The sequence below is a fragment of the Bidens hawaiensis genome, unplaced genomic scaffold, assembly GCF_021521415.1.
Source record: "Bidens hawaiensis isolate Kalapana, Puna unplaced genomic scaffold, B.hawaiensis_p1.1 tig00035884_1, whole genome shotgun sequence".
Classification (NCBI taxonomy): domain Eukaryota; kingdom Viridiplantae; phylum Streptophyta; class Magnoliopsida; order Asterales; family Asteraceae; genus Bidens; species Bidens hawaiensis.
In genome coordinates, this window is record NW_027496238.1 from 30,848 (window position 1) to 53,849 (window position 23,002).

A 23,002-nucleotide genomic window follows, 5' to 3' on the forward strand; every position below is an offset into this window, starting at 1 on the left:
CAGGAGACGACCAGCAAGATTCTTGAAATTAAGAACAACCTGAAAGCCGCGCGGGATCGGCAGAAGAGTTATGCCGATACCCGTCGAAAACCGTTGGCATTTGAGAAGTGGGAAAAGGTATATTTGAAAGTATCACCCTGGAAAGGAGTGGTCAGATTTGGAAAGGCGGGGAAGTTGGCCCCTAGATACATTGGACCATTCAGCATCACTGCAAAAATCGGTCCGGTAGCTTACCGATTAGAACTGCCTGAGGAACTAAGTGCAGTTCATAACGTGTTTCAAGTGTCAAATTTGAAAAGATGTCTGGCGGATGAGACATCGGTGTTACCCTTAGAGGGTGTTCAAATAAATGATAAGCTCAACTTCGTAGAGGAGCCCATTGAAATAGTGGACGGTAAGATCAAGCAACTTAGACACAATAAGATCTCGTTGGTCAAAGTTAGATGGAATTCGCAACGAGGCCCAGAATTTACTTGGGAACGAAATGATGAATTTCGGAAGAAATACCCCCACCTATTTCCTCAAAAGGAAGTAGTTGACGTGTAAAATTTCGAGGACGAAATTTTTATAACGGGGGGAGAATGTAACGATTCCGGCAAATCCAGGTATACCCTAGCCGGTATATACTATTTACGTGTCATTTAATATTGATTATATGAGTTATAGTATGTTTATACGAGTACATATGATTCATAATACGAATCATACTCGATTATATAGTGAATCGTATTGGAATTACAATTAACCAATGAACGATTATTGAAACCCGAACGAATCGGGAATTACACTATAGACGAAGTATATAATGTTTAGTGATGTTTACGAAGTATTAATGCTTCGGGATAAGTGAATTATAGCACAGAAAAAGGATTTCGATTTATTAATACGTCGGTACGATAAACGAAACCTTTAACATCAAACCAAGCAAGAGACGATCGATCAAGCCGAAAAAGATGCGTAATTATTAATAATATGATGTTTTAAGTCAATAAACGTCATGGGTTAAGTTTTTTTTTAGTTTTAAGTCGGTTTTATGTAAATTTTATTTTGACCCGAAAAACGACCATCTTGGACTCGTTTTAAGCCGAATTACGCGTTTAAACGAGAAACGAACTGAACCAGATTATCCAAAACATTATCCGGATTACGGAAATCCGAATATGTGGCTTAGAATGGACTTGTGGGTCCCATCCCACCCCATATGGTGGACCGATCGGCCCACCCCTTCCATAATACCATTTCATTTTCTTTTTTTCAATATCAAACTCTCTCAAATCTCTCCATACAATTCAAGTGTTCATCCAAATTCACCACTTTTAACCAAGAACACAAGGTATAAGCATGTTATAATGCATAATCTTTGGGGTTGATTTCTTAATTTTGAGTTGTTTTGCAAGAACAAGAGGTTCCAAGTGAAATACGGGTGAAAACCCGAGATGGAACCGATCCTTGCTTGATCAAGTGATGTATACAAGTTATACACGGGATCTTGGTCCAAGAAACGAGTTAAAAGTGTCAATAACGAATTTTTACTGTTAAAATCTTTAAAAATGAATTTCCAAGTGAAAGACGTGTGAAAACCAGAGATGAAACCGACTCTTGCATGATCAAGAGATGTATACAAGTTATACAAGGGATCTTGGTCCAAGAAATGAGTAAAAAGAGTCGAGAACGGATTTTTACCGTTAAAACTTTTGTTTTTATATCAAAACCGACACTATGAAAGAAATGGTTTGATTGTTGGTGTAACTTGCTTGGTATAGTGTTATTGTGCTTGTAAGTGTTGTATCTAGTGGCTAGCAAAGGCTAGAAACCAAGATCTTTGCGATCTAACGCTAGAAAACACAAGATAGTTCCGTTTTCATGTGATTTAGTGATTTTGGACAGATTGTAGTGTGCTTAGAGTCGGGTCACGAAATTTCACAGAGATGATCTACACATGAAAATATGAGATCTGTGAATTTTTGGTAATTTTTGGATAAAGGATGAATATTTGGTGAATTTAATGCTCGGTTTTGGCCAAAAAATGCTGAAAAATAGCTAAACTTGATGAAAAATTCTAGAAACTTTAGGATAAGCTTTTTATAACATATAAAAGTCACACACAAAATTTTAGCTCAGTTGGATAAGTCTAAGGGGGCTTTTCGGTAAAACGAGTTCTAGGGCTTTCTAGCTCGGTTTTTGTGAAAATGGCTTGAAAAATGAGTTTTGGGTTCTGGAAAAATTCCAGGGAGCTATGAGGATGGCAGGGATCATCCCGGAAAAATTTGGGATTTTTCTAAAGTCTTTTGGTATTTTTGACATATTTAGTGTTTTAACGATGATTAAAATAAAATAAATAAATGTAAATATAAAAATTAAATCTGGAAAATTTTTGTAAAATTTCTTACTGTCAAAATAAGTGTTGTGTAAAATTTCAAGACCCGAGACTAAACGGGTAATTATTTGTGCTAAAAAGAACATAAAAACAAATTTCTAAAGCTTAAAACGTGTAAACCGGCAAAGTTCGCATAAGCGAGCTAACTGGTGCATAAAAACCCTAAAAATGGACTATTTTCATAAAACTAAGTAAATTAAGTAAAAGTAAATCAACCGAAAATAATTCGGATGATTTGGGTAATTTTACCCGATTTTACTGTTTCCGGCACCTAAATGACGGAAACGGGCCCCGCGGTCAAACGGGGTGTCCAAACCGAGCTCTAATTTCATCACTTTAACTAAGATAACAGTCAAACACCATTTTTGGGTCGGTTGTGAACAAACCCATTTTTGAAACTAAAAACGGATAACCGTGCTAGGCACGCAAATCAAGGAAAACATAAAAATGATAATTTTGACCGTCAGACTCTAAGTAATGTCACAATCTGAGTCCTTAGAAGTGTCACGGAGTTAACATTGTCCCCGGATCGAGTACAGTACTGGGTTAACAATGTCCCCAGATGTACCGATTGGCACGGATTTAATTTATGGGAATTATATAGTAACGACTTAGATGTCATATTACAGATCCAGGCTTATAGCAGTTCATTGTAGCACGCCCCGACTCACAGAAAGGTGAGTTTTCACGAGCCCTTTTACTGAACTGTTTTAAGTATTTTCCCGGGGCGGAAAGCATGTCTTTAATAAAGTATTTAAGTACATACCGATCGTATGGAAACACTTGTATATTTATATATATATGGTTTGATGCACAGAATATATAAATTGTTCATCATGTGGGATTGTTCTGGGGTAAGATAGTTCCCAGAGGTTATTATTGTTCTGGGGTAACTTAGTTCCCAGAGGTTATTATTGTTCTGGGGTAACATAGTTCCCAGAGGTTATTATTGTTCTGGGGTAACTTAGTTCCCAGAGGTTATTATTGTTCTGGGGTAACATAGTTCCCGGAGGTTATTATTGTTCTGGGGTAACTTAGTTCCCAGAGGTTATAAATGTTCTGGGGAAACATAGTTCCCAGCATAATTACATTGCTAATAAATGATTATTAAAATGATCTGCCAGTGTTTATTTAAATTAGTGAAACTCACCAACTATTCGTAGTTGACCCGTTTTCTTTACATGTTTTCTAGGTATGCCCAAGTTGGAATGATTGATATGTGCTTAATGATCTGTGCTACTTGTTGGAAGCTTGCTGATCTATATTTTGTGATGAATATATTAAGGTCTTATCGGTAAAACATGTGTGTAACACCTAGACAGTAACGAAACTCGCAACAATGTAATATGTTATAAATTAATGTAGTGGTATTTTCTTTATAAGCAATGCTGTTGATATCAGATGTGTCTGTTGCATCCCGTGTACGTTTCCGCTGCGGTTACGGGGTGTTACAAAAACAAGATCAAAAACCAAGAGATATGTGTGTGTGTGTGAGCCGATCGTGAGGAGGGGGAGGGGGGGGCTGGCCGTCGGTTTTGGGAAGAGGGAGAGGGAGAAGAGGTTAGGGTTTATATTTATTAATAATAATAACATGTTACACTTTTGTCCCTCAACTTCTAGTTTGTACTTTTCTAGCTTAATTAACTAGTTCTAGCACATTGAGTTAACGTTTATAACAATGTTATCACATAACACATAAGTCTAACACATAATTATCACATAATTATTGTTTTGACGTTTTTTGTTTATTCACCAATTGTTTGCGTCAACTCGTTTGCGTTTCGGTGCAATTCCCGAAAGACTACACATGTAGTAAGTGTCAAGCGTCATTTAAACCCTAGTTTAAATGTAATGAGGTGTGCGTTATAGATTCAGTGATCTTTAAGTTTGAATTGACGGAGTTGAGTTAACGGAGTTAACCTGAAATTGACGATTGTCACACATACATACATACACACACGGTGTACATACATACAAGCCGTATATACATATACGGTACTCATACATACACGCTATCATACATACACGGCTTACATTCATACATACACGTTGTATACAAATACGGGCTACATACATGCACGGCTTACATATACATATACATACTTATACGGTCTATACATATATGACATACATACTTATAAGCCCTATATGTGCAAACTAGCCCTTTTCTTCGCGTTTTTTTGGGTTTTTCTTCAATTTCGGTGTCGTCAGCCGCGGTTAACCACCATGGTTGGCCAGATTTTTATTGTTTATAACTTAGGTAGCTTCGGGGTGTCCAGATCTGAGCTAAGGTGGCCCCTCGTTTTTGGTTGATTAAACACCCAAATAAAGCTAGATCTAGATTCAAACGGCTCATTAGGCATCCCGGGACTGCGGTATCGTGTTCTAAATTGTTGGGTCAACTGAGATAAATGATTCTTACCTTCGGTTACTCTTGGATCGTTGAATAGAATAGTGTAGAGAGTGTTTGGCTTAAGTGTGTGTCTTTTATGGTGTAGGCTAAGGTGTAGAATGATAGAGATGGAAAGGATCTAGGGTCTAAGGGGTATTTATACTTCCTAAGCTCATAGACCTTAGGCTCATCTTCATCTTAAGTCCATAATTAATTTCATCTACCTTAGCCCACCATCCTTTTATCTTTATTATTATATTATTATTACTATTCTACTAACTCAATTAATTCTTCCCGCACAATTAATATTTTAATATTACCCAAGGAAACTCGGGATGTTACATAACAACTCAAAACAGATCTCTATCAAGAGTTGAAATATATATGAGAGACCCGTTTTTACTTATAGTCAACTATATGCTGATTTATCAAGAGTGAATAGTAAAGATTGTATTAAAATGATTATTTTGGATAAGCAAGGTGAAGTTACAATCAAGAAAACAAATATGGTTTATAAGACTATCCACTATGGTGATAATTTACCACAACTGGTTGCAACTTGCAAGTGGCACAAAAAGACAAAAAAAAACAAATTAATTAAAAAACTGAAAATTCTTTTTTGTCCACAACCGGTTGCAATCTAGGTTGTTCCAACAACCTAAGTTTACAACCAAACTTTTATAGTTAACTTGGTTATTTCATGAAAATTATAACTTTTAACCTTTTAAGAAAAATGTGAAACCACGGTTTCATTTATAAAATTATATGGAACATTTTGATAAAGATTTTATAAAGAATGAGCCATTTTTATTTAATAAAATTGGTTTAGTTTGGGTTGTGATAGTGAGTAAAATATTGGATTGGGTTGGGTTGTATAGATGGAAGAGAGAAAAATTAGTTTCTTAATAAATTGTTGGGTTGGGTAAGGTTGTGATAGTGAATAGTCTAAGGAAATATTTAGCAGTTTATGAATTTGTAATTTTTAAAGTTTTAAATTATGTTTACAAACAATGTACTATGATTCTTCTTTTTTAGTAAGTTGTTGAGTTTTAAGAACTTCATCTTTAGCCACACATTTAATTAAACAGGTAGATTATGTGGTTGTATTTAAATTTGATTAAAAAATTAAGAGAGAGAATAAAGATGTACAGTGATTACACTATTTAAACGTCTGTTATACCTATGTAAAAGAGTCGACTCGTTGCGTTAAAATGTTGTAATTTTTCTACGTACATTTAACCTACATATATTATATATATGTAAAAAAAAATTCAAAAAAATAAAATTATTACGTTGAGTTCTTTCAAGTTCTTAAAACTCAAAGTGATTCTCAAAAGAAATCAACTATATATATATATATACATATGTATATATACACACACACACTACACACAAAAGAATATAATAATAATATTCTTCAAACCATCAGTCGGTGACAAAAAGCATCCCCCCTGTCGTCCCATTTATCGGAGGGAGGGGGGTTCCGCCTTAAATTTGCCCCTCGTCACCCTTAATCTTCGGTCACTACACATAGCCTTATTTAGAACACCTTTATGCAGATGAATTCGTTAACCCAAAGTTGTAAAATGTCACAAGAAGTAAGTTAATTCGTCTCTTAAATTACTATACACTAATATTTTGAACTAAAAAACTGTATACACCCCTATGAAATATTTCTAGTTCCACCATGACGGTTCGAAAATAGAAAAATTCCCAAACTAATCATTTGGAAGAGAGAGAAGATCAAAATAGTTCAAAAGTTAAATTCCAATTTTAGTCCAACCAAATTCATCTTCGTCTACCAATGAAGCTGTGTCACGTGTTTTTTTGAAATTCGTCTTAGCAGATGAATTTCAAGTGAATTTCGTTTATGAAGACGATTTTCAAAAAAAAACGCACCACCACTACCATTAGCATGCTCTTCATTTTCCGGCCACCACCACAACCACCATCATCATGATCTTCATTTTCCGGCTACCACCACCAGCATTATTGTTGCAGGCACACAACACCCATCTTTCTTCTTCGATATCCCACCTCATTTGGAGACGATTCTTCTTCAACACTCATATTTCTACTTCACCTTTAACAAAATCAAGAACTAAAAGTTTGACGGTTGTTTGATGACTTTGGTTTAGGATTAAATCAAGTCATCAAACACATTTTGTGGTGGTGCCGGTGGAGATGATGGTGGCAGTGGTGCCGGTGGCCGGAAAATGGAGATCTTGATGGTGGTGGTGATTGTGCATTTTTTTTAAATTGTCTTCGAAGACGAAATTCACTTGAAATTCATCATCGTTTAGATTAATTTAAAAAAACACGGATTTCGATGATTTTTAGTGATGGTTTTCGTGGAGATGATTTTCATTCCAAAACTATCGGTTTAGATGGATTTCATTGGAAAACCATCGGAATGCGTCAGAACCTTTACACGGGGCACAGTTTCATTTGTAGACGAAAAGTATCGACGAGAATCCAAATGTCACAACAGAGATTGATTTGGTTGAATTAAAATTGAAATTTCAACAACTTTTGGATTATTTTGATCTTCTCTTACAAATAACTATTTTAGGAATTTTCCTTTCAAAAATTATATAAAACATTTTTCCGGCTTGAAAAAGGAACCTCCTACACAATTTTATTACAACCTTACAAAGATTTCCAAGAATACAAATTACATTTTGTTCACCAAACCAAAAGGAACAAAACACTAACCACCATCATTAAATCATCATACCAACATAATGCCTTAAACATCAACAATTTCATCAACCAACATCTGCATAATAGCTGACTCGATTCGAGCACCCGTTTCATACACTTCAACCTCAAAGTCCACCCATTCCCCTAAACCATGCCTCATAATAAAATCCTCCTCTACCAAATCTTCTAATGTCCCACCAACCAAACGTATCCACCCCTTCACTTACTCCACAACTTCGTCAATCAAACCATCAAAACCTCTAAACAAAGGAAGACTGATCCATGATCTAAACCCACATTCGGAATATTTCACATATTTTGATTCCAAATACTCGATTACCGCATCAAAAACAAACCGTCTGAGTTGATTTCTTGCATCCGTGTTATGAGAACCAAGAAAGTTGCCAAATGTGGTCCCTATATCAGCAAGCGCGTCAAGATTGAGAAGAAGGTCACATATGAAGGAGGAGTTGATTTCATTTGAGTTATGTGGCGTTTGGTTGCTTAGTACTAGCTCGGAGTTGAAGATCACACATTTAATGTAGGCCCGCGTGTTTCTAGTTATTTTGGGATGAACGTCTATGGTGGATAATACTTGTGAAATGTAAGTCAGAAGATGGAGTACCAACTCGTTACGCGTGTCATCTTTACTGAATAACATATTAGAATAGAATGGATTTGCTTCAGATTCTTGAAATTGTGATTCCTCATACGAATACCTTAGGGAACTTGCATGTTGTGTTGTTAGTCCTACAATCAGAAATGAAACACTAAAATATTTTTTTTTATTTTTTCTTTTTTACAAACAAAAGTTTGACCGTAACTGTGAGACCTGAGTTATCTTCCAAACTGCTGGAGCAACAGCTTACATTTGAAAAGGGGGATTCTAGAACCGATCCCGGGCTAAGATGATCACTATTTTTGCGCGCGATCAACCCTGCTGCTTTTTTTAATTTTGTCTGGTTATTATAATAAACATGAAAATAGAAAACTTATACCAAGATGTTTACCAAACAGATTACACATACATATTAATGATGATTACAAGACTAACATAAGAAAAACTAGAGAAGAAATCACGAAAATCGTCATTTTGACCAGTTATTTATTTTTTTATTTATGTTTACACAAATAGCCCAATTTTAACTAAATTTTAAAAAATGTGGTTGGGCGGAAAAAAATACATTTTTGGGGCTTGGGTGTCAGAATCTCATTGGTTAAATAAGATATGTGCGCTATTTTATCTTTTTTAGCCCAAAAACGTGCCATTTCTGTTTAGGGGTGACAATTCATCACCTGATTCTTGGCTACACCATTTTCGGTTTTTAAGACCAAAAATGGTACATCTTAATATATAAAACAACGCGATGTCTTTTGATTATGTTACACTAACGTGTAATCATTTAAAACAGTCTTTTTCTTTTTGTTATTGTTATTATTACTTGTAATATTTATAAAAAGTTGGTCAAAATGGCCATTTTCGTGATTTTCCAGAAACTAAGCTTACCTTGTGTAATTACAAATTAGGATATATCATCATGTAAACAAATATTAATCAACACTAAGATTCAAAAAGTGTAGGAAAACTTAAAGAATGAAAGAAAACATACCTGCACACAGAATCTGGTGTTATGATCATACCTACATCCGCTATGGTTGCAACCACGGTTCCTTTTTGGTCTAAATTCCATATTATTTTGTGTAACTTGTCTCTCCACGCTTAAAGCACACAACATATCTGGAAAGCTAGCTGCAGGCATCCTCTTTGGTTGATTCCAATTTATTCTTGAATCATACCCAACTCTGCTCGCTAACTCTTGCAACTTTTCTTCAACCAGAGCACCCAAACAATCACCTGTTAACCCGAACGGACTCTGCAAACCGATCGTGTTGCACGAAGAGGCATTTTGGTTATCCTTTCTTCTCTCTAATCTTGTAGGGATTTCACACCTGCTTTTGTTCCCATTTTTCCCTCGATAATCTGGTTTACAAGCTTCTGACCGTGCTTGTTTTCCTGTATATTGGGCATTACTAACCATTCTTGGCTCGTCACGTGGCCCTTTACGTGTTGTTGGTCTTTTCTGCCATTGGCTGAGCCCGTTTTCAAACCTACCCCTCTTGTCAAACTTCATGTCCTCAACTTTACCCGATACCCTTGACTGTGTTTGACCCGTTACATTCCGTGTGTGACCCGTTATCCTTGACTGAGATGAAACCCGAGCATCATCAAGCTTCCGGTTATTCCCCGTCAAGTAACCCGGAGATGCAAGATTTCGAGGCTGCAACTCTTGTTCTTGATCACATGAAAAATTCAACACAGGCGGGTCGATAATAATATTTGATTTAGGATCCGAAACATTAATCAAATTGCCACAGTTTTTGCAAGATGTTTGTTGACTCAGTGAATCAAGATTTCCACCCTTAACTCGGTTTCTAGCACCGTAAGTAATCGCGCGTTTCGACTTGTTTTGTAACCCCGATTCTAATACCCGAGTGGCAGCCCCAATTAACCGTGATGAATTCCTCTTAGGTAGATTATTAGTTTTCGGAACTGGGGATGCTAGTCTCGGGTGATGATGCTTTCGAGATCGCGAAAAAGCATTCTTTAATTGTAATGCTTCTGATCCAAATCTAGTAACAGATCTTCTGTCACTAATTCCTGTTTTTTGAACCTTTTGAGGCCTGAATTCTGGCTTCATGATTTTGTTGTCGAACTCGCCAGTTTCACCGCCAAGTTTCTGTCGTCTACCGCTGGTTAATTCAACGGATGAAGGCATAGATTCCAACCCCATGAGTCTGGCCACCAGTGTAGGCATCTGACCACCGTTGTTTCGGTTGGAACTGTCACTGGTTGAACCGGCATTGTTGTTGTTATTTGGAAAGCTTCCATTGTTTCCATATTCAATCTGCAACAGCTTTGAAGGTTTTTTTGCTCTATCTATGAAATCAAAACAACAAAATTAATCTAACACTGTTCAGACAGTACATATTAGCTATGATTTATCGTTAGCACAATAATATCATACAAGACACTAATTTCTTTTATTATCCCCTTTTTTAACACTGGCACTGTTGTAAAAGTCGGTCTAGGAGACTTGGAAGTAATCGCCGAACACTTTCCGGCTAGGCTGAGTAATCGGCGAGTTATCCTCCGGAGTAATCCCAGCCTAGGCCGAGTAAGTAATCGGGCCGAGTACTTGCAACTCCCGACCTGGCAGACAACCATGAAGACTGGTAATAGAATAGTTATCAATATTAGATAATAATGAATGGTTTTGCCGGTGTAACTATATTTAGAATTAACAGTAATATAAGAAGCTAATAATAATAAACCCTTGAAAATAAAAAAAACATATGAAGTTGGAGGGAGGGGTAACCTGGTGGAAGCAATCGCCTGGAGAAGAGTTTGCTCTTGAATCGAATAACTGAAAGAATATGCCGACACAACCACCGGTTCTCCGAGGTCGTTTCTCCCCAACAGCTAAACACGACGTGGTACCGTCATCCATCTTAAATCTAACAACCTTTTGTTTGCTCATAAATTTGATTCCATCTTAAAGCTTAAATTAACGAATCTCACAGGAATGAAAGAGGAGAAGACAAGACAGAGGAATCTTATGAAAAAGAATAAAGACAAAAACATTAATCCAAAAGGTGCAGTGATCCGGCGTACGTCTGGTCAGTGGTCACCTGGAGAAAGTGTACCCTTCTTTATGAAAAGTAATAATATTAATATTATCACCCTAAAAGGTATAAGTATCGCAATCGTCTGATTGATTATACGAAACCCCAGACAGACAGACAGGTATAAGGTGATGATGAAAACGGCTTCTTTGGGATTTTACTGTTGGGGGTAGGGGTAGTAGGTGCATAGGATAGGATTACCTGGTTTGAATGTGACAAAGCTTTACCCATGGAGTGAAGCCCAGTTCGGAGAAAACAAAGAAAGTAAAGTTTGGTAATCCCAGCTTTATTACAAGTAAGTGTTCGCAATTCTTATTTTATTATTTTCAAAATTTATTAGCATGTTTTTAAGTTTACCCTTATACACACAAAAACTAAGGGGCTGTTTGGTAACCTCTTAACAATCATTAAGAGGCTACCTCTTATTGGTTCATAATCTCTGAATGGTTAAGAGGTTTGTCTCTTAACCATTAAGAGGTTATGACTGATGTGTGGGTAAAAGTACATGCTTTAAGTGTTTTACATTGTGTGTTTTAGTTGTTTATATGTATCGAACACAAATACTTTGATAGGTTTTATGTTTACAGATGTGCGGAGCTTAACAGAGCTTAAAGAAGCTAACTTGGAGCATTCATAATGGAGTGAAAATGAAAGTAATGATGTATGAGATGATAGAGAATTTAAATACGAAGACGTGGCTGCAAACAGGGAGGAAAGCGGAGTTGAAACGAAGATTCTATGAAGAAAACAGTTTTGGCCTAGCAGGACCGTAAGGCAGTTGGTGCAGACCGTAAGCTAGGGTCTGACCGTAAGCTACGGTGGCCAGACCGTAGCTTACGGTCTGGTATGACGAAAAAAAGGGATTTTGGTGATTTTCTACTATATTTAAGGCCCAAAAACCCTAAGATCGATTCTATTCATTCATAGTCAGTTTTGGGACTTCTTGGAGGCTATCTTACACCACTATAACACATCCTAATCACAAGATTGATCCATGAACATCTTCTCCAATATCATAATCAAGAACATGAAGATCAAGATACAAGGCTAAAGGCTTCATAACCATCTCCGGGTGTAGGGTTGAGTTGCTTGTTAGGTTTTGTTTATTCTATATCTTGACTTTGGATTTGTAATTGATTAATCATTCGATTAATCAATTCTTTGTGTTTGCTTTTGTGCTTAAACGGTTTTAATTAATTGATTACTTAATCTTTTATCAGTTAATTGATTTGTGGTCATCAACAATTAGGATTAAGTTCTTTCGTCATTGACCCGTTTATCGTTAACCATATTATTGATTTTGTGTTTCAACAAGTAAAACCGATTATCAAATAGATTTTCATTTAACTTTGTCAATTGTTCGGATTCAGTTCTGACGATCAACACAGTCAATCGTTAAGTCTTTAGTTTTACATATTTTATAAGAAACTGTCCAAAGAAGTTTCTCAATTCCTTAACTTGTTGCAAAACCCGAACCCTGGAGTTTGGTTATTTTCATATCATTGTTTACAAACTACTCATTTAAACCGCTTGACATCGTTTGTCCACTTTTAAGTATTTTTATAATAGAAATTGAGTTCCACTGATTCCCTGTGGATTCGACATCTTACTTGCCCTAGCTAGTAAAGGTATTTTATAAGTATTTTTTATTGACCTTTCGACATCGATCAAAATGTCGCCGTTGCCGGGGAATCAACGCGCAAAGTGCTAGTTTAGCTTAGTTTTAGTTTTTGTTTTTAATTTTTCTTCGTTGATTTTACGCGGGGTGCTAGTGTTTGTGTCTGTGCAGGTAACTCCACAAGTTGATGCAAACGAGATATTCCCCTAAGAAAGAGTCGCTCCAATTTGATCCCGAAATCAAGAAAACAACAAGACGAAACCGAGCAGCTCAGAAACCCATACTAAACCAAATACCCGAAATCATAACACCAAAAGAAGAGACCATGAGTAACCGAAGCCAAAGAGACCCAAATGTTTATCAACCACATAACCAAGAACAACCAGTTCCACAAAACCAGAATGTTAACCGTGACAGAAACCGTAATCTGTTTGACCAAAGAGATGTTAACCGTAATCACAGGCAGCAGTTTAACGGGGATGACAACTTGTCAATCAGATCCGCCCCAGTGAACCGTCAAAGACAAGATGATTTGAGAGAGGAAAGATTTGAGGTTAATCATGCTCGTGCACGAGTGGAAAATTGGCAAAAAGGGGATGACCTTGGTTTCGATTCTGAGGATGAAGAGGAGTTTAGAGATGGACAGGGGAGTCGACATCAGCAACAAGATCCCCGTGATGACCAAGATATTCGACATAATCATCCAGAAAATCAACATAGATATTGAGAACCAAGACGCCAGCAAGATCGTGAACAACGAGCACCGTATTACGAGTTTAATGATGGAGTGCCGAGAGCATATGTCCCACCACCAGTCAGAGGAGTTCAAAGTCATTTCATTCCACAAGTGGCCATAAACCCTCTACCAATCATTATCCCGGTCAGAAATGGAAGGACTTTTTTCAGTGAGGCAGAGTAGTATGACAGGGTTACCTACATTTCAGGGAAGGCTACAGAAGAACCGTACCCGCACTTGAGTGATTTCAACTCAGTATGTGGACTCATCTCAAGTCAAGGTTTCACTGCGGAAGAAGTAAAGATGGTGGTTTTCCAGTTCAGTTTGAAAGATGCAACAAAACAATGGTTCCTATCTTTGTCATCGGCTAGTATTTTCACTTGGGGACACTTGGCACTATAGTTTTTAGACGAGTATTATACTCCCCAGAGAACTACAGAGGCCTGCAACAACATTCGAAACTTTCAGCAGATCACCGGTGAAACTTTCTATGAATCATTCCAAAGGTTTAAACGATTGTTGTGGACTTGTCCATATCATGGGATTGCCTTATGGGAATTGATAAAGGCATTCCATGATAGTCTCTCAAATGATGATGTCCGTGACCTCTAAGCGACCACGAATGGATCTTTTCTTGCAAATGATGAAAACGAGGATTGGGGACATTTGGAGAGACATGCGAGCAATTCAAAGAGACAAGCATAGTCGAACAGGATGTCAAAAAGGCCAGTGGTAAAAGCAGTTGAAAGTCATAGGTCAGATGATAGAATGGATAGACTGGAAAAGAAGATGGATAGGTTGTTGATTGCAGGTGTACAAGGAGCTGGAAAGTTGGGAAAAACATATCCCGTATGTGAAGGTTGTGGTTAATTGGGACACGAGGTTGCGAGTTGTGGGGTTGTGCAAGATGAAGAAACTGAAGAAGAAGAGGTCAACTATGTGTAGGGTGAAAAGAAATACAATAATATGAGTTCAAATACAAATCATCCGGGCCTCAGGAATCATCTAAACTTTAGTTATGGAAATCCGAACACGCAACAAAATCCGAATTTTCAGGGTAGTTTTCAGAAGACAGGCTATCAGTCGAACCAGAAGCAGTATGGTAATAGTACGAGTAGCGGTCAGAGTGGGTACAATCAGAGAGATTCTGGGGGTTATAACAAAGGTTATCAAAAGAACTATCAGCAGGGGCAAGGAAATTCTTCGGGTAACAAAGACGAGTCTATGAAAGACGTTATGGATTTTTTGAAGGAGATGAAGAGAGATCAAGAATCTCAAAATAAGCTTTTAAATCAAATGAAGGAAAATCAAGAGACTCAGAATAAGGCATTGAATCAGAGGTTGGAACTCCAAGAAAAGGCAAATGCTGCAAGAGATAAACAGGTGAGTCAATTGGCTGAAGAAATGGCAAGCCTAAAGAGAAATCCATCTAGACTACCAAGTGACACTTTGAAGAATCCGAGCCATCAAAGTAGTAGTTCATCAAACTCCAAAAATGCAAACGTCAGTGCCATCACAATCGAAGATAGTGTGGAGAATGACACGGTTGAAGAATTTGAAACGGGGGCACCACTAATCTCTATTCAGATTGGTGAGTTCAAGACCACCAAGGAACTTGTTGATTATGGTGCGAGTGTGAGTGTTCTACCGGGGAGTGTGTATGACCGGTTTGATTTTGGACCTTTACAAGAAGTTGATACCACATTGATGTTAGCTGATTTCACTCGAAGACGACCTCGGGGGAAGCTGGTTGGTGTTGCGGTAAAGGTTGGTGATTTTTACTACCCTGGGGATTTCTTGGTACTTGATTATGCACCGGATGAGAAGGAAGAAGAACCCCGTGTGATATTGGGGAGACCGCTTTTGGCTACTTCAAATGCTCAGATTAATTGCCGAGACGGAACAGTTTGCATGACCTTCGGTAACCGTAAGTTAATATTAAGTATATTTTCAAATTCATATGATTATTCTTTTGAAAATAAATATTCTAGGTCATGTGCTACTAACGAGTGTCTTCCTCGTACGTGTGAGGATGACACCAGAAAGGAGAAAAGTGTTGTTTGTGACAGGTCTAAGCGTGAACGAGAGAAGGAAGAGCTATATGCAGTAGATGTAAAAAGTGGAGCAACAATAAGTTCAACAAACAATACTAAGAGGGTGATGGAAGTAGTGGTCAATGAGGAAAAAGGTGGAACATACAAGAAGAAACCACCAAAAAAGGAGAAGGTAAAGAAGCCACCAGGATTCGAGAATGAACATAGGAGGTTGGCATGCTTTGGGCCAAGATGGGAAGCATTAGAGCTACCGTTGTGTTGGAGAAGTAAGAAGAATGAGGTGGAGGTAGGTAAGCACTCTATTAGACCACCATAACCGCAAAATGAGGTAACGATCTAGCTGAAGACCTTAACAAAAACTTAGCGCTGACCGGGAGGCAACCCAACCTTTTTGTTTTGATTTTTGGTTTTCTTTTTGCGTGTTACTTTTTGTTCGTGTTTTGTGGTCATAGTGAACCCTAAGTGTGGGGAAGCTCATGGTGGTTTTGTCAAGATTCGGTGAAGTAGATATTGCCATATCATATTCAAGAAGTGTGGGTCAAGGTTGCAAAAGTACACATCAGCAGGACCGTTTGACATAAGAGATATGAATTAGGTACATGTGTCTCTCCCTATCTTTTATTTGCTGTTGACTGGTTATATTTGTGTTTATGGGTGGTTGGGTGGCGTGATGAACTTTCGGGTCATGTGGTTTGTGTTAGTGTCTATGCTTATGTTTAAAAACTTTATGTGTTTCGTTTATTGGTATGCAACTTTATTTAAATCTGGAGATGGGTAATTGGTTGTCACTTGAATTGCAATTAGTATGAGTATCCCGTGTTTGCATCTGTTTTTAAAATTTTGAGTTACATTGAGGGCAATGTAAATCTCAAGTGTGGGGATGGAAAAATATGGAGAAATTAAAATTTTTTAGCCTTAAGAGTAGCTTGATTGTGCGCAAAAGCCGAAATTGTAATTTATTAATTGTTAATTTTAATGCCAAGTAGAGGTCTTTGGTCATGGTCAATTTTTAAGCTTCTCGAAAGTCTTTCCATGAAAATGTTTTTCAAGAATTGGACAATTGGGAAAATATGGAGAAATTAAAAATTTTTAGCCTTAAGAGTAGCTTGATTGTACGCAAAAGCCGAAATTGTAATTTATTAATTGTTGTATTAATGCCAAGTAGAGGTCTTTGGTCATGGTCAATTTTTAAGCTTCTCGAAAGTCTTCCCATGCAAATGTTTTTCAAAATTTGGACTATTAAAATGAACCGTTTAGATGGGGATAGTCATGGGGACAGGTACACATGTTTCATGTCGGCAGCCTAATTCCTCCGGTACGTGTGTAAGATTTGCCTTATATATAATACACATATAATATATAGTATATACACATGTCATTTGAGTGTCATTATCGAGAGTAACCGGCATGTCCATGATATCTAGAAGTTGGTTGTCTCATGCATTTCGAGATGTTAATACCACCACATGTATGGAGAAATAGGACTGTAGAAAACCTACTTTATATTGGCCTTATGTAAAAAAAATTAAAAAATAAAATAATACTTCCTACCCTACATTATCCCTTAGGAGCCAAGTTTATGACTTTTCCCTTTCGTTTGTTTAAGCCTACATTACAAGCCGTGTTAGCCTTGGCCTTTTGTTTTAACCCTGTGGATGAAACTTGGTATGTTAAGAGTGGTATTTAAGTTGTTTGTCGAGCATAGTACACAATGTACGTATTTCTCGGGTTAGTTGTTTGTGTATATTGATGTTAGTATTTGTTTAAAAAAAAGAAAAAGGAAAAAAAAAGAAAAATCAAAGAAAAACTCAAAAAGAGTTCATGTTTAAAGTTGTTAATGGTTGTAAATAATAGTTAGTGAGTTTGTTTGTTCGTTTGTTTGTTGGTGTCAATAAATTGGGTTTCATCCACCATATGTCACTAAATAAATCCACTTCCACACCCTAACCTAAGCCACAATAAAACCCTTAGTTGTTTTCTCTATCCAACCGGTGGGTAATGGGTGGAGATATGACTTGCTCCCAAGCTTATTACATTGTGTTCATACTTGGTATTGAGGGCAGAGAGATACTAACACATTTTTTGCTGGTCCAGATATTAAACCGAGAGGAGAGATGTTATATTATGAGGGGTATGAACATGTGTGATTTAATCGGAAACAAAGTACACTCGTTTGGGCGGTTTCATAGTTTTAAAAGGTATCATTAAATTATTTGGTGGGTTATCAACCTTGACAGTGCCAGTTCTAGGGAATTGGGTATGACCTTATACCTCACTAGTATTAGTACTGATAATTGATGAACCGTCGATCAAGGTGTTTGTGTTGCATGAGAGTTTGCTTGAGGGCAAGAAAATGATAAGTGTGGGGATGTGATGTGTGGGTAAAAGTACGTTCTTTAAGTGTTTTATATTATGTGTTTTACTTGTTTATATGTATCGAACACAAATACTTTGATAGGTTTTATGTTTACAAGTGTGCGGAGCTTAACGAAGCTTAAAGAAGCTAACTTGGAGCTTTCATGATGGAGTGAAAATGAAAGTAATGATGTATGAGATGATATAGAATTGAAATACGAAGACGTGGCCGCAAATGGGGAGGAAAACGGAGTTGAAACGAAGATTCTATGAAGAAAACAGTTTTGGCCTAGCAGGACCGTAAGGCAGTGGGTGCAGACCGTAAGGTACGGCCTGACCGTAAGCTACGGTGGCCAGACCGTAGGTATGAAGAAAAAAAGGCTTTTAGTGATTTTCTTCTATATTTAAGGCCCAAAAATCCTAAGATCGATTCTATTCATTGATAATCAGTTTTGGGACTTCTTGGAGGCTATCTTACACCACTATAACACATCCTAATCACAAGATTGATCCATGAACATCTTCTCCAACATCATAATCAAGAACATGAAGATCAAGATGCAAGGCTAAAGGATTCATAACCATCTTTGGGTGTAGGGTTGAGTTGCTTGTTAGGTTTTGTTTATTCTATACCTTGACTTTGGATTTGTAATTGATTAATCATTCGATTAATCAATTCTTTGTGTTTGCTTTTGTGTTTAAACGGTTTTAATTAATTGATTACTTAATCTTTTATCAGTTAATTGATTTGTGTCATCAACAATTAGGATTAAGTTCTTTCATCATTGACCCGTTTATCGTTAACCATATTATTGATTTTGTGTTTCCACAAGTAAAACCGATTATCAAATAGATTTTCATTTAACTTTGTCAATTGTTCGGATTCAGTTCTGACGATCAACACAGTCAATCATTAAGTCTTTTGATTTACATATTTTATAAGAAACCATCCAAAGAAGTTTATCAATTCCTTAACTTGTTTCAAAACCCGAACCCTGGAGTTTGGTTATTTTCATATCATTGTTTACAAACTACTCATTTAAACCGTTTGACATCGTTTGTCCACTTTTAAGAATTTTTATTATAGAAATTGAGTTCCACTTGCACTTTCCACTGATTCTCTGTGGATTCGACACCTTACTTGCCCTGGCTAGTAAAGGTATTTTATAAGTAGTTTTGATTGATCTTTCGACATCGATCAATGATCCATTAAGAGGTAGCCTCTTAATGACTGTTAAGAGGCTACCAAACAGCCCCTAAGGGCATTATTATCATTTGGTAAGAAAAAAAATAACCATTCAATCCACCTTAAACTTTGTATTTTTCAAACATGGACACTTATAATGGGACGGATGAAGTACTACATTTTACCCATTTCTTGGATGGATATAATATTATTTTATGGTTGACTTTGGTCAATATGGGGATTCAAGAGTGGGTTAATTCTTTGGACGTCGGTCATGATTGATTAACAATGTGTTTTGAGCTATCTTATTGACGTGTGTAGTTAGGTGGGTTTTTGCCTTCATCTTGGCCTGTTTGTGGACGTTACATTAGACTTAACAGTTTTTTTTTAATAAATCATTCTTGTTAAAGAGTAAATTATGATTTTTCTTTTTAAATTCTTTCCTTTTCCGGAAATTGAGTTTTCTCACTTTTGTATAATTGATCTAAGGTGCCAATAAGAATTTTGAAACTACTTGTTAAAATGATCAAACGGTTGAATTTTCTTAATTATCTTACTAGACTTGTATGAGAAAAATTGTAAACCAAATAGTCTTTTGGAAGAAAGAGAATATAAAAATAGTTCAAAAGTTGTTGAAATTTCAATTTTAGTCCAACCAAATCCATCTCCGTCATGACATTTGGATTCTCGCCGATAGTTTTCTTCTACCAATGAAACTACGCCACGTGAAAAGGTTCTGACGCAAACCGATGATTTTCCAATGAATCTATCTCGACCGATAATTTGGAATGAAAATCATCTCCACAAAAACATCTCCAAAAAGCATCAAAATCCGTGTTTTTTTTAAATTAGTCTGAGCAGATTAATTTCAAGTGAATTTCGTCTTCGAAGACAATTTTCAAAAAAACATGCACCACCAGCGCCACCATTATGATCTCCATTTTCCAGCCACTGCCACCACCACCACCACCACCATCATGATCTCAATTTTTCGGCCACCGCCACCATCATGATCTCCATTTTCCAGCCACCGCCACCACCACCACCACCACTATCATGATCTCCATTTTCCGGCCACCGCCACCACCACCACCACCACCACCATCATGATCTCCATTTTCCGGCCACCACCGCCACCACCGTCATCTCTGCCGGCACCACCACAAATGTGTTTGATTACCTGATTTTGTCCTAAAACCAAAGTCACCAAACAACCAAAAATGTCAACTTTCAATTCTTGAGTTGTTAAAGTTGAAGAAGAAATATGGGTGTTGAAGAAGAATCATCTCCAAATGAGGTGGGTTACTGAAGAAGAAAGATGGGTGTGTGTCTGCAACAATAATGGTGGTGGTGGCCGAAAAATAAAGATCACGATGATGATGGTGGTGGTGGTGGTGGTGCATTTTTTTTTTGAAAATCGTCTCCAAATACGAAATTAGCTTGAAATTCATCTGCTAAGACAAATTTCAAAAAAACACGTGGCACAGTTTTATTGGTAGACAAAAACTATCATCGGGAATCCAAATGTCACGACGGAGATGGATTTGGTTAGACTAAAATAGGAATTTCAACAACTTTTGGATTATTTTGATCTTCTCTCTTTTTCAAAGTACTATTTTGAAAATTTTCCCTAAACCAAGTGTTGTGGTATATTGAGAAGTGCCACCCTCCCTTTACTTCCAGAAGATTCAATGATTGATTAATTGATTGAGTCAAGTGATTAATAATTAACTCATATCCATAACAGTTGGTTAATTGACTTACATTTATAACATCATCTGTCAAGGTGTCTTGAAGCCAACTTTTTCACCCTAAAATGCAGGGACAAACACCCACCCCCCACCACCACGCGCGCGCACACACACACATACACACCAGCGTTTTGGGTTAATCTTTTTGGTCAAACGTTTCCCACATAACGTTGTGTTGGCACGATTTTTGAAACATGACCGTTAACCAAAGGCTATTTGAAAAAAAAATCCTATATAATTCATTCAATTCCCAATCAAAACACATATTTTTATAAAATTCTCTTCTCAAACTCTATATACAACCAACTCTCTACAAAATCAAACCTATAGATTCTCCCATAACTATATGTTAGAAATCTTGTATAATACAATCCAGAAAAGAAAAGAAATAAACGAAACAGTAAACTGGGCTTGTGTTTAACACAATTCCCTTAAACAGATTCACGGTCTGTTCCCTGGGTACTCCGGTACGTAACAGAATCGTAGCTCTGCCGGACTCGATCACTTGCCTGAAATGAAAACGAAAATAATATTGTTGCAGCAAAGAGGAAGAAGATGAAGTGTGTTTTCGGTGTGTCTAAGACTGAAGGGATGGTCCTGGTTATATAGCCACAGGATCATAGTCAACAATGATAATGACCATTAAATAATAATAATAATATCATATAATGGCCATTAGTGCAGATTACAAAACCGAAAACAATAATCATTCTAATAATGATTATTAATGGCATTGACTAGACCACATTTTGAATTTCAAAAACAAATTCAAAAAACTATTTCACGCGAGCCCGGGTTTTTGGATTTGCATTCGTGTCCGCAGGACGTGCGGGCATGCACGAGTTCGATGAATTTCTAGTCCGGAAACCTAAATTTGCACCCCCCCTGCGCGCGCATAGGACTTGTGGTAAAACATGTCATAAAGATTCAAATGAGTGGTAAAGGTTTTACCTTATATACCATTCTTTATTTTGTATCCGATGTGGGACAACTTTCACCACTTCCTTCTTAAGACTTCATTCACACTTTAAAACTTCTAACAATCCCCCACATGAATGGAGGTCGAAACAACAACATTATTCCGATTAGATTTCAGCAGTTGAATCTTGCATAAAATAGGTAGGTGTTATCATTCGAACCTTTGCTTATGAAGCATACTTAGCCCACTGGCTCTGAGTAGACAGTGATGTCTTTGAACTCGTCCGCCGTTTGTGTAGACGACAATACACTTCACACAAGACTCTCCCTGACAAAGTCAAGTTCTCATAGTTATGTTCGTTATGGTCATGAACATGCGCCTGGTTCTGCAAGAGCTATTAAGTATTGTGCCCAACAACACCCTTCGAAGCGACCCCACTTCTCTCTCACGTAGGTGATTCAACATGTATGACTTGGTCGAATCATTAAAGCCATATGCTTAGCCTCACACTTGTCACTTTAGGAATGGACTAGGAAGGTTACCTAGCTATGTAGTAAACTCCCTTTTAAATTGTAGGGTTATCCCCCCCCCCCCCACAGTGACCACACTAATTCATACAATTAGGTTTTACTATTGAACTCAATTCATGGGATATCCAATCTGTTGAGTTAGGTTTCCTTCGTATGAACTTTAAATTTTCAAGGGCTTCAGTCCCATTCCCATGGACGACTTCTGAACTAACTCTCTACTCAGGCCTTTGTTAGCGGATGCGCAATATTATCCTTTGACTTCACGTAGGCAACTGTGATAATTCTAGTAGATATTAGTTGTCGTACCGTATTTTGTCTACGTCTAATATGTCTATTCTTACCATTATACATTGTGCTATGAGCTCTGCCAATTGCCGATTGGCTATCACAATGTATACATATGGCCGATGCCGGCTTAGGCCATCTTGCTATATCCTCAACAAATTGATGTAACCATTCTGCCTCTTCGCCCGCTTTATATCGGGCGATGAATTCCGATTCTATCGTGGATCTAGCTTTAACCATTTGTTTTGACGATTTCCACGATATAGCAGCACCTCCAATTGTGAATACATATCCACTTGTTGCTCTGGAATCATTCGTGTCAGATATCCAATTTGCATCACAGTGTCCTTCGACAACAGCTAGATATCTGTTATAATGTAACCCGTATCCCCTAGTGTATCTTAGGTACCGA

General features: G+C 37.2%; 1 protein-coding gene across 1 annotated transcript; it reads right to left on the reverse strand.

Moving 5' to 3' along the window:
* Positions 1–7,695: 7,695 nt before the first annotated feature.
* LOC143587800 (uncharacterized) lies at positions 7,696–10,981 on the reverse strand. The gene is made up of 5 exons (XM_077068984.1): positions 10,850–10,981; positions 10,670–10,703; positions 9,083–10,410; positions 8,305–8,431; positions 7,696–8,222 (listed from the first exon to the last, which is right to left on the reverse strand). The coding sequence occupies exons 1-5, from the start codon at positions 10,979–10,981 to the stop codon at positions 7,696–7,698; spliced, it is 2,148 nt and encodes a 715-aa protein (XP_076925099.1).
* Positions 10,982–23,002: the final 12,021 nt, after the last annotated feature.

Excerpts from the sequence above, each read along its gene's own strand:
- LOC143587800 (XM_077068984.1), bottom strand. The coding sequence starts at position 10,981 with ATGGATGACGGTACCACGTCGTGTTTAGCTGTTGGGGAGAAACGACCT. Across the intron at positions 8,432-9,082 it reads ACACCAGATTCTGTGTGCAG|ACAAAATTAAAAAAAGCAGC; the intron begins GTATGTTTTCTT and ends TATAATAACCAG. Across the intron at positions 8,223-8,304 it reads CAGTTTGGAAGATAACTCAG|GACTAACAACACAACATGCA; the intron begins GTCTCACAGTTA and ends TTCTGATTGTAG.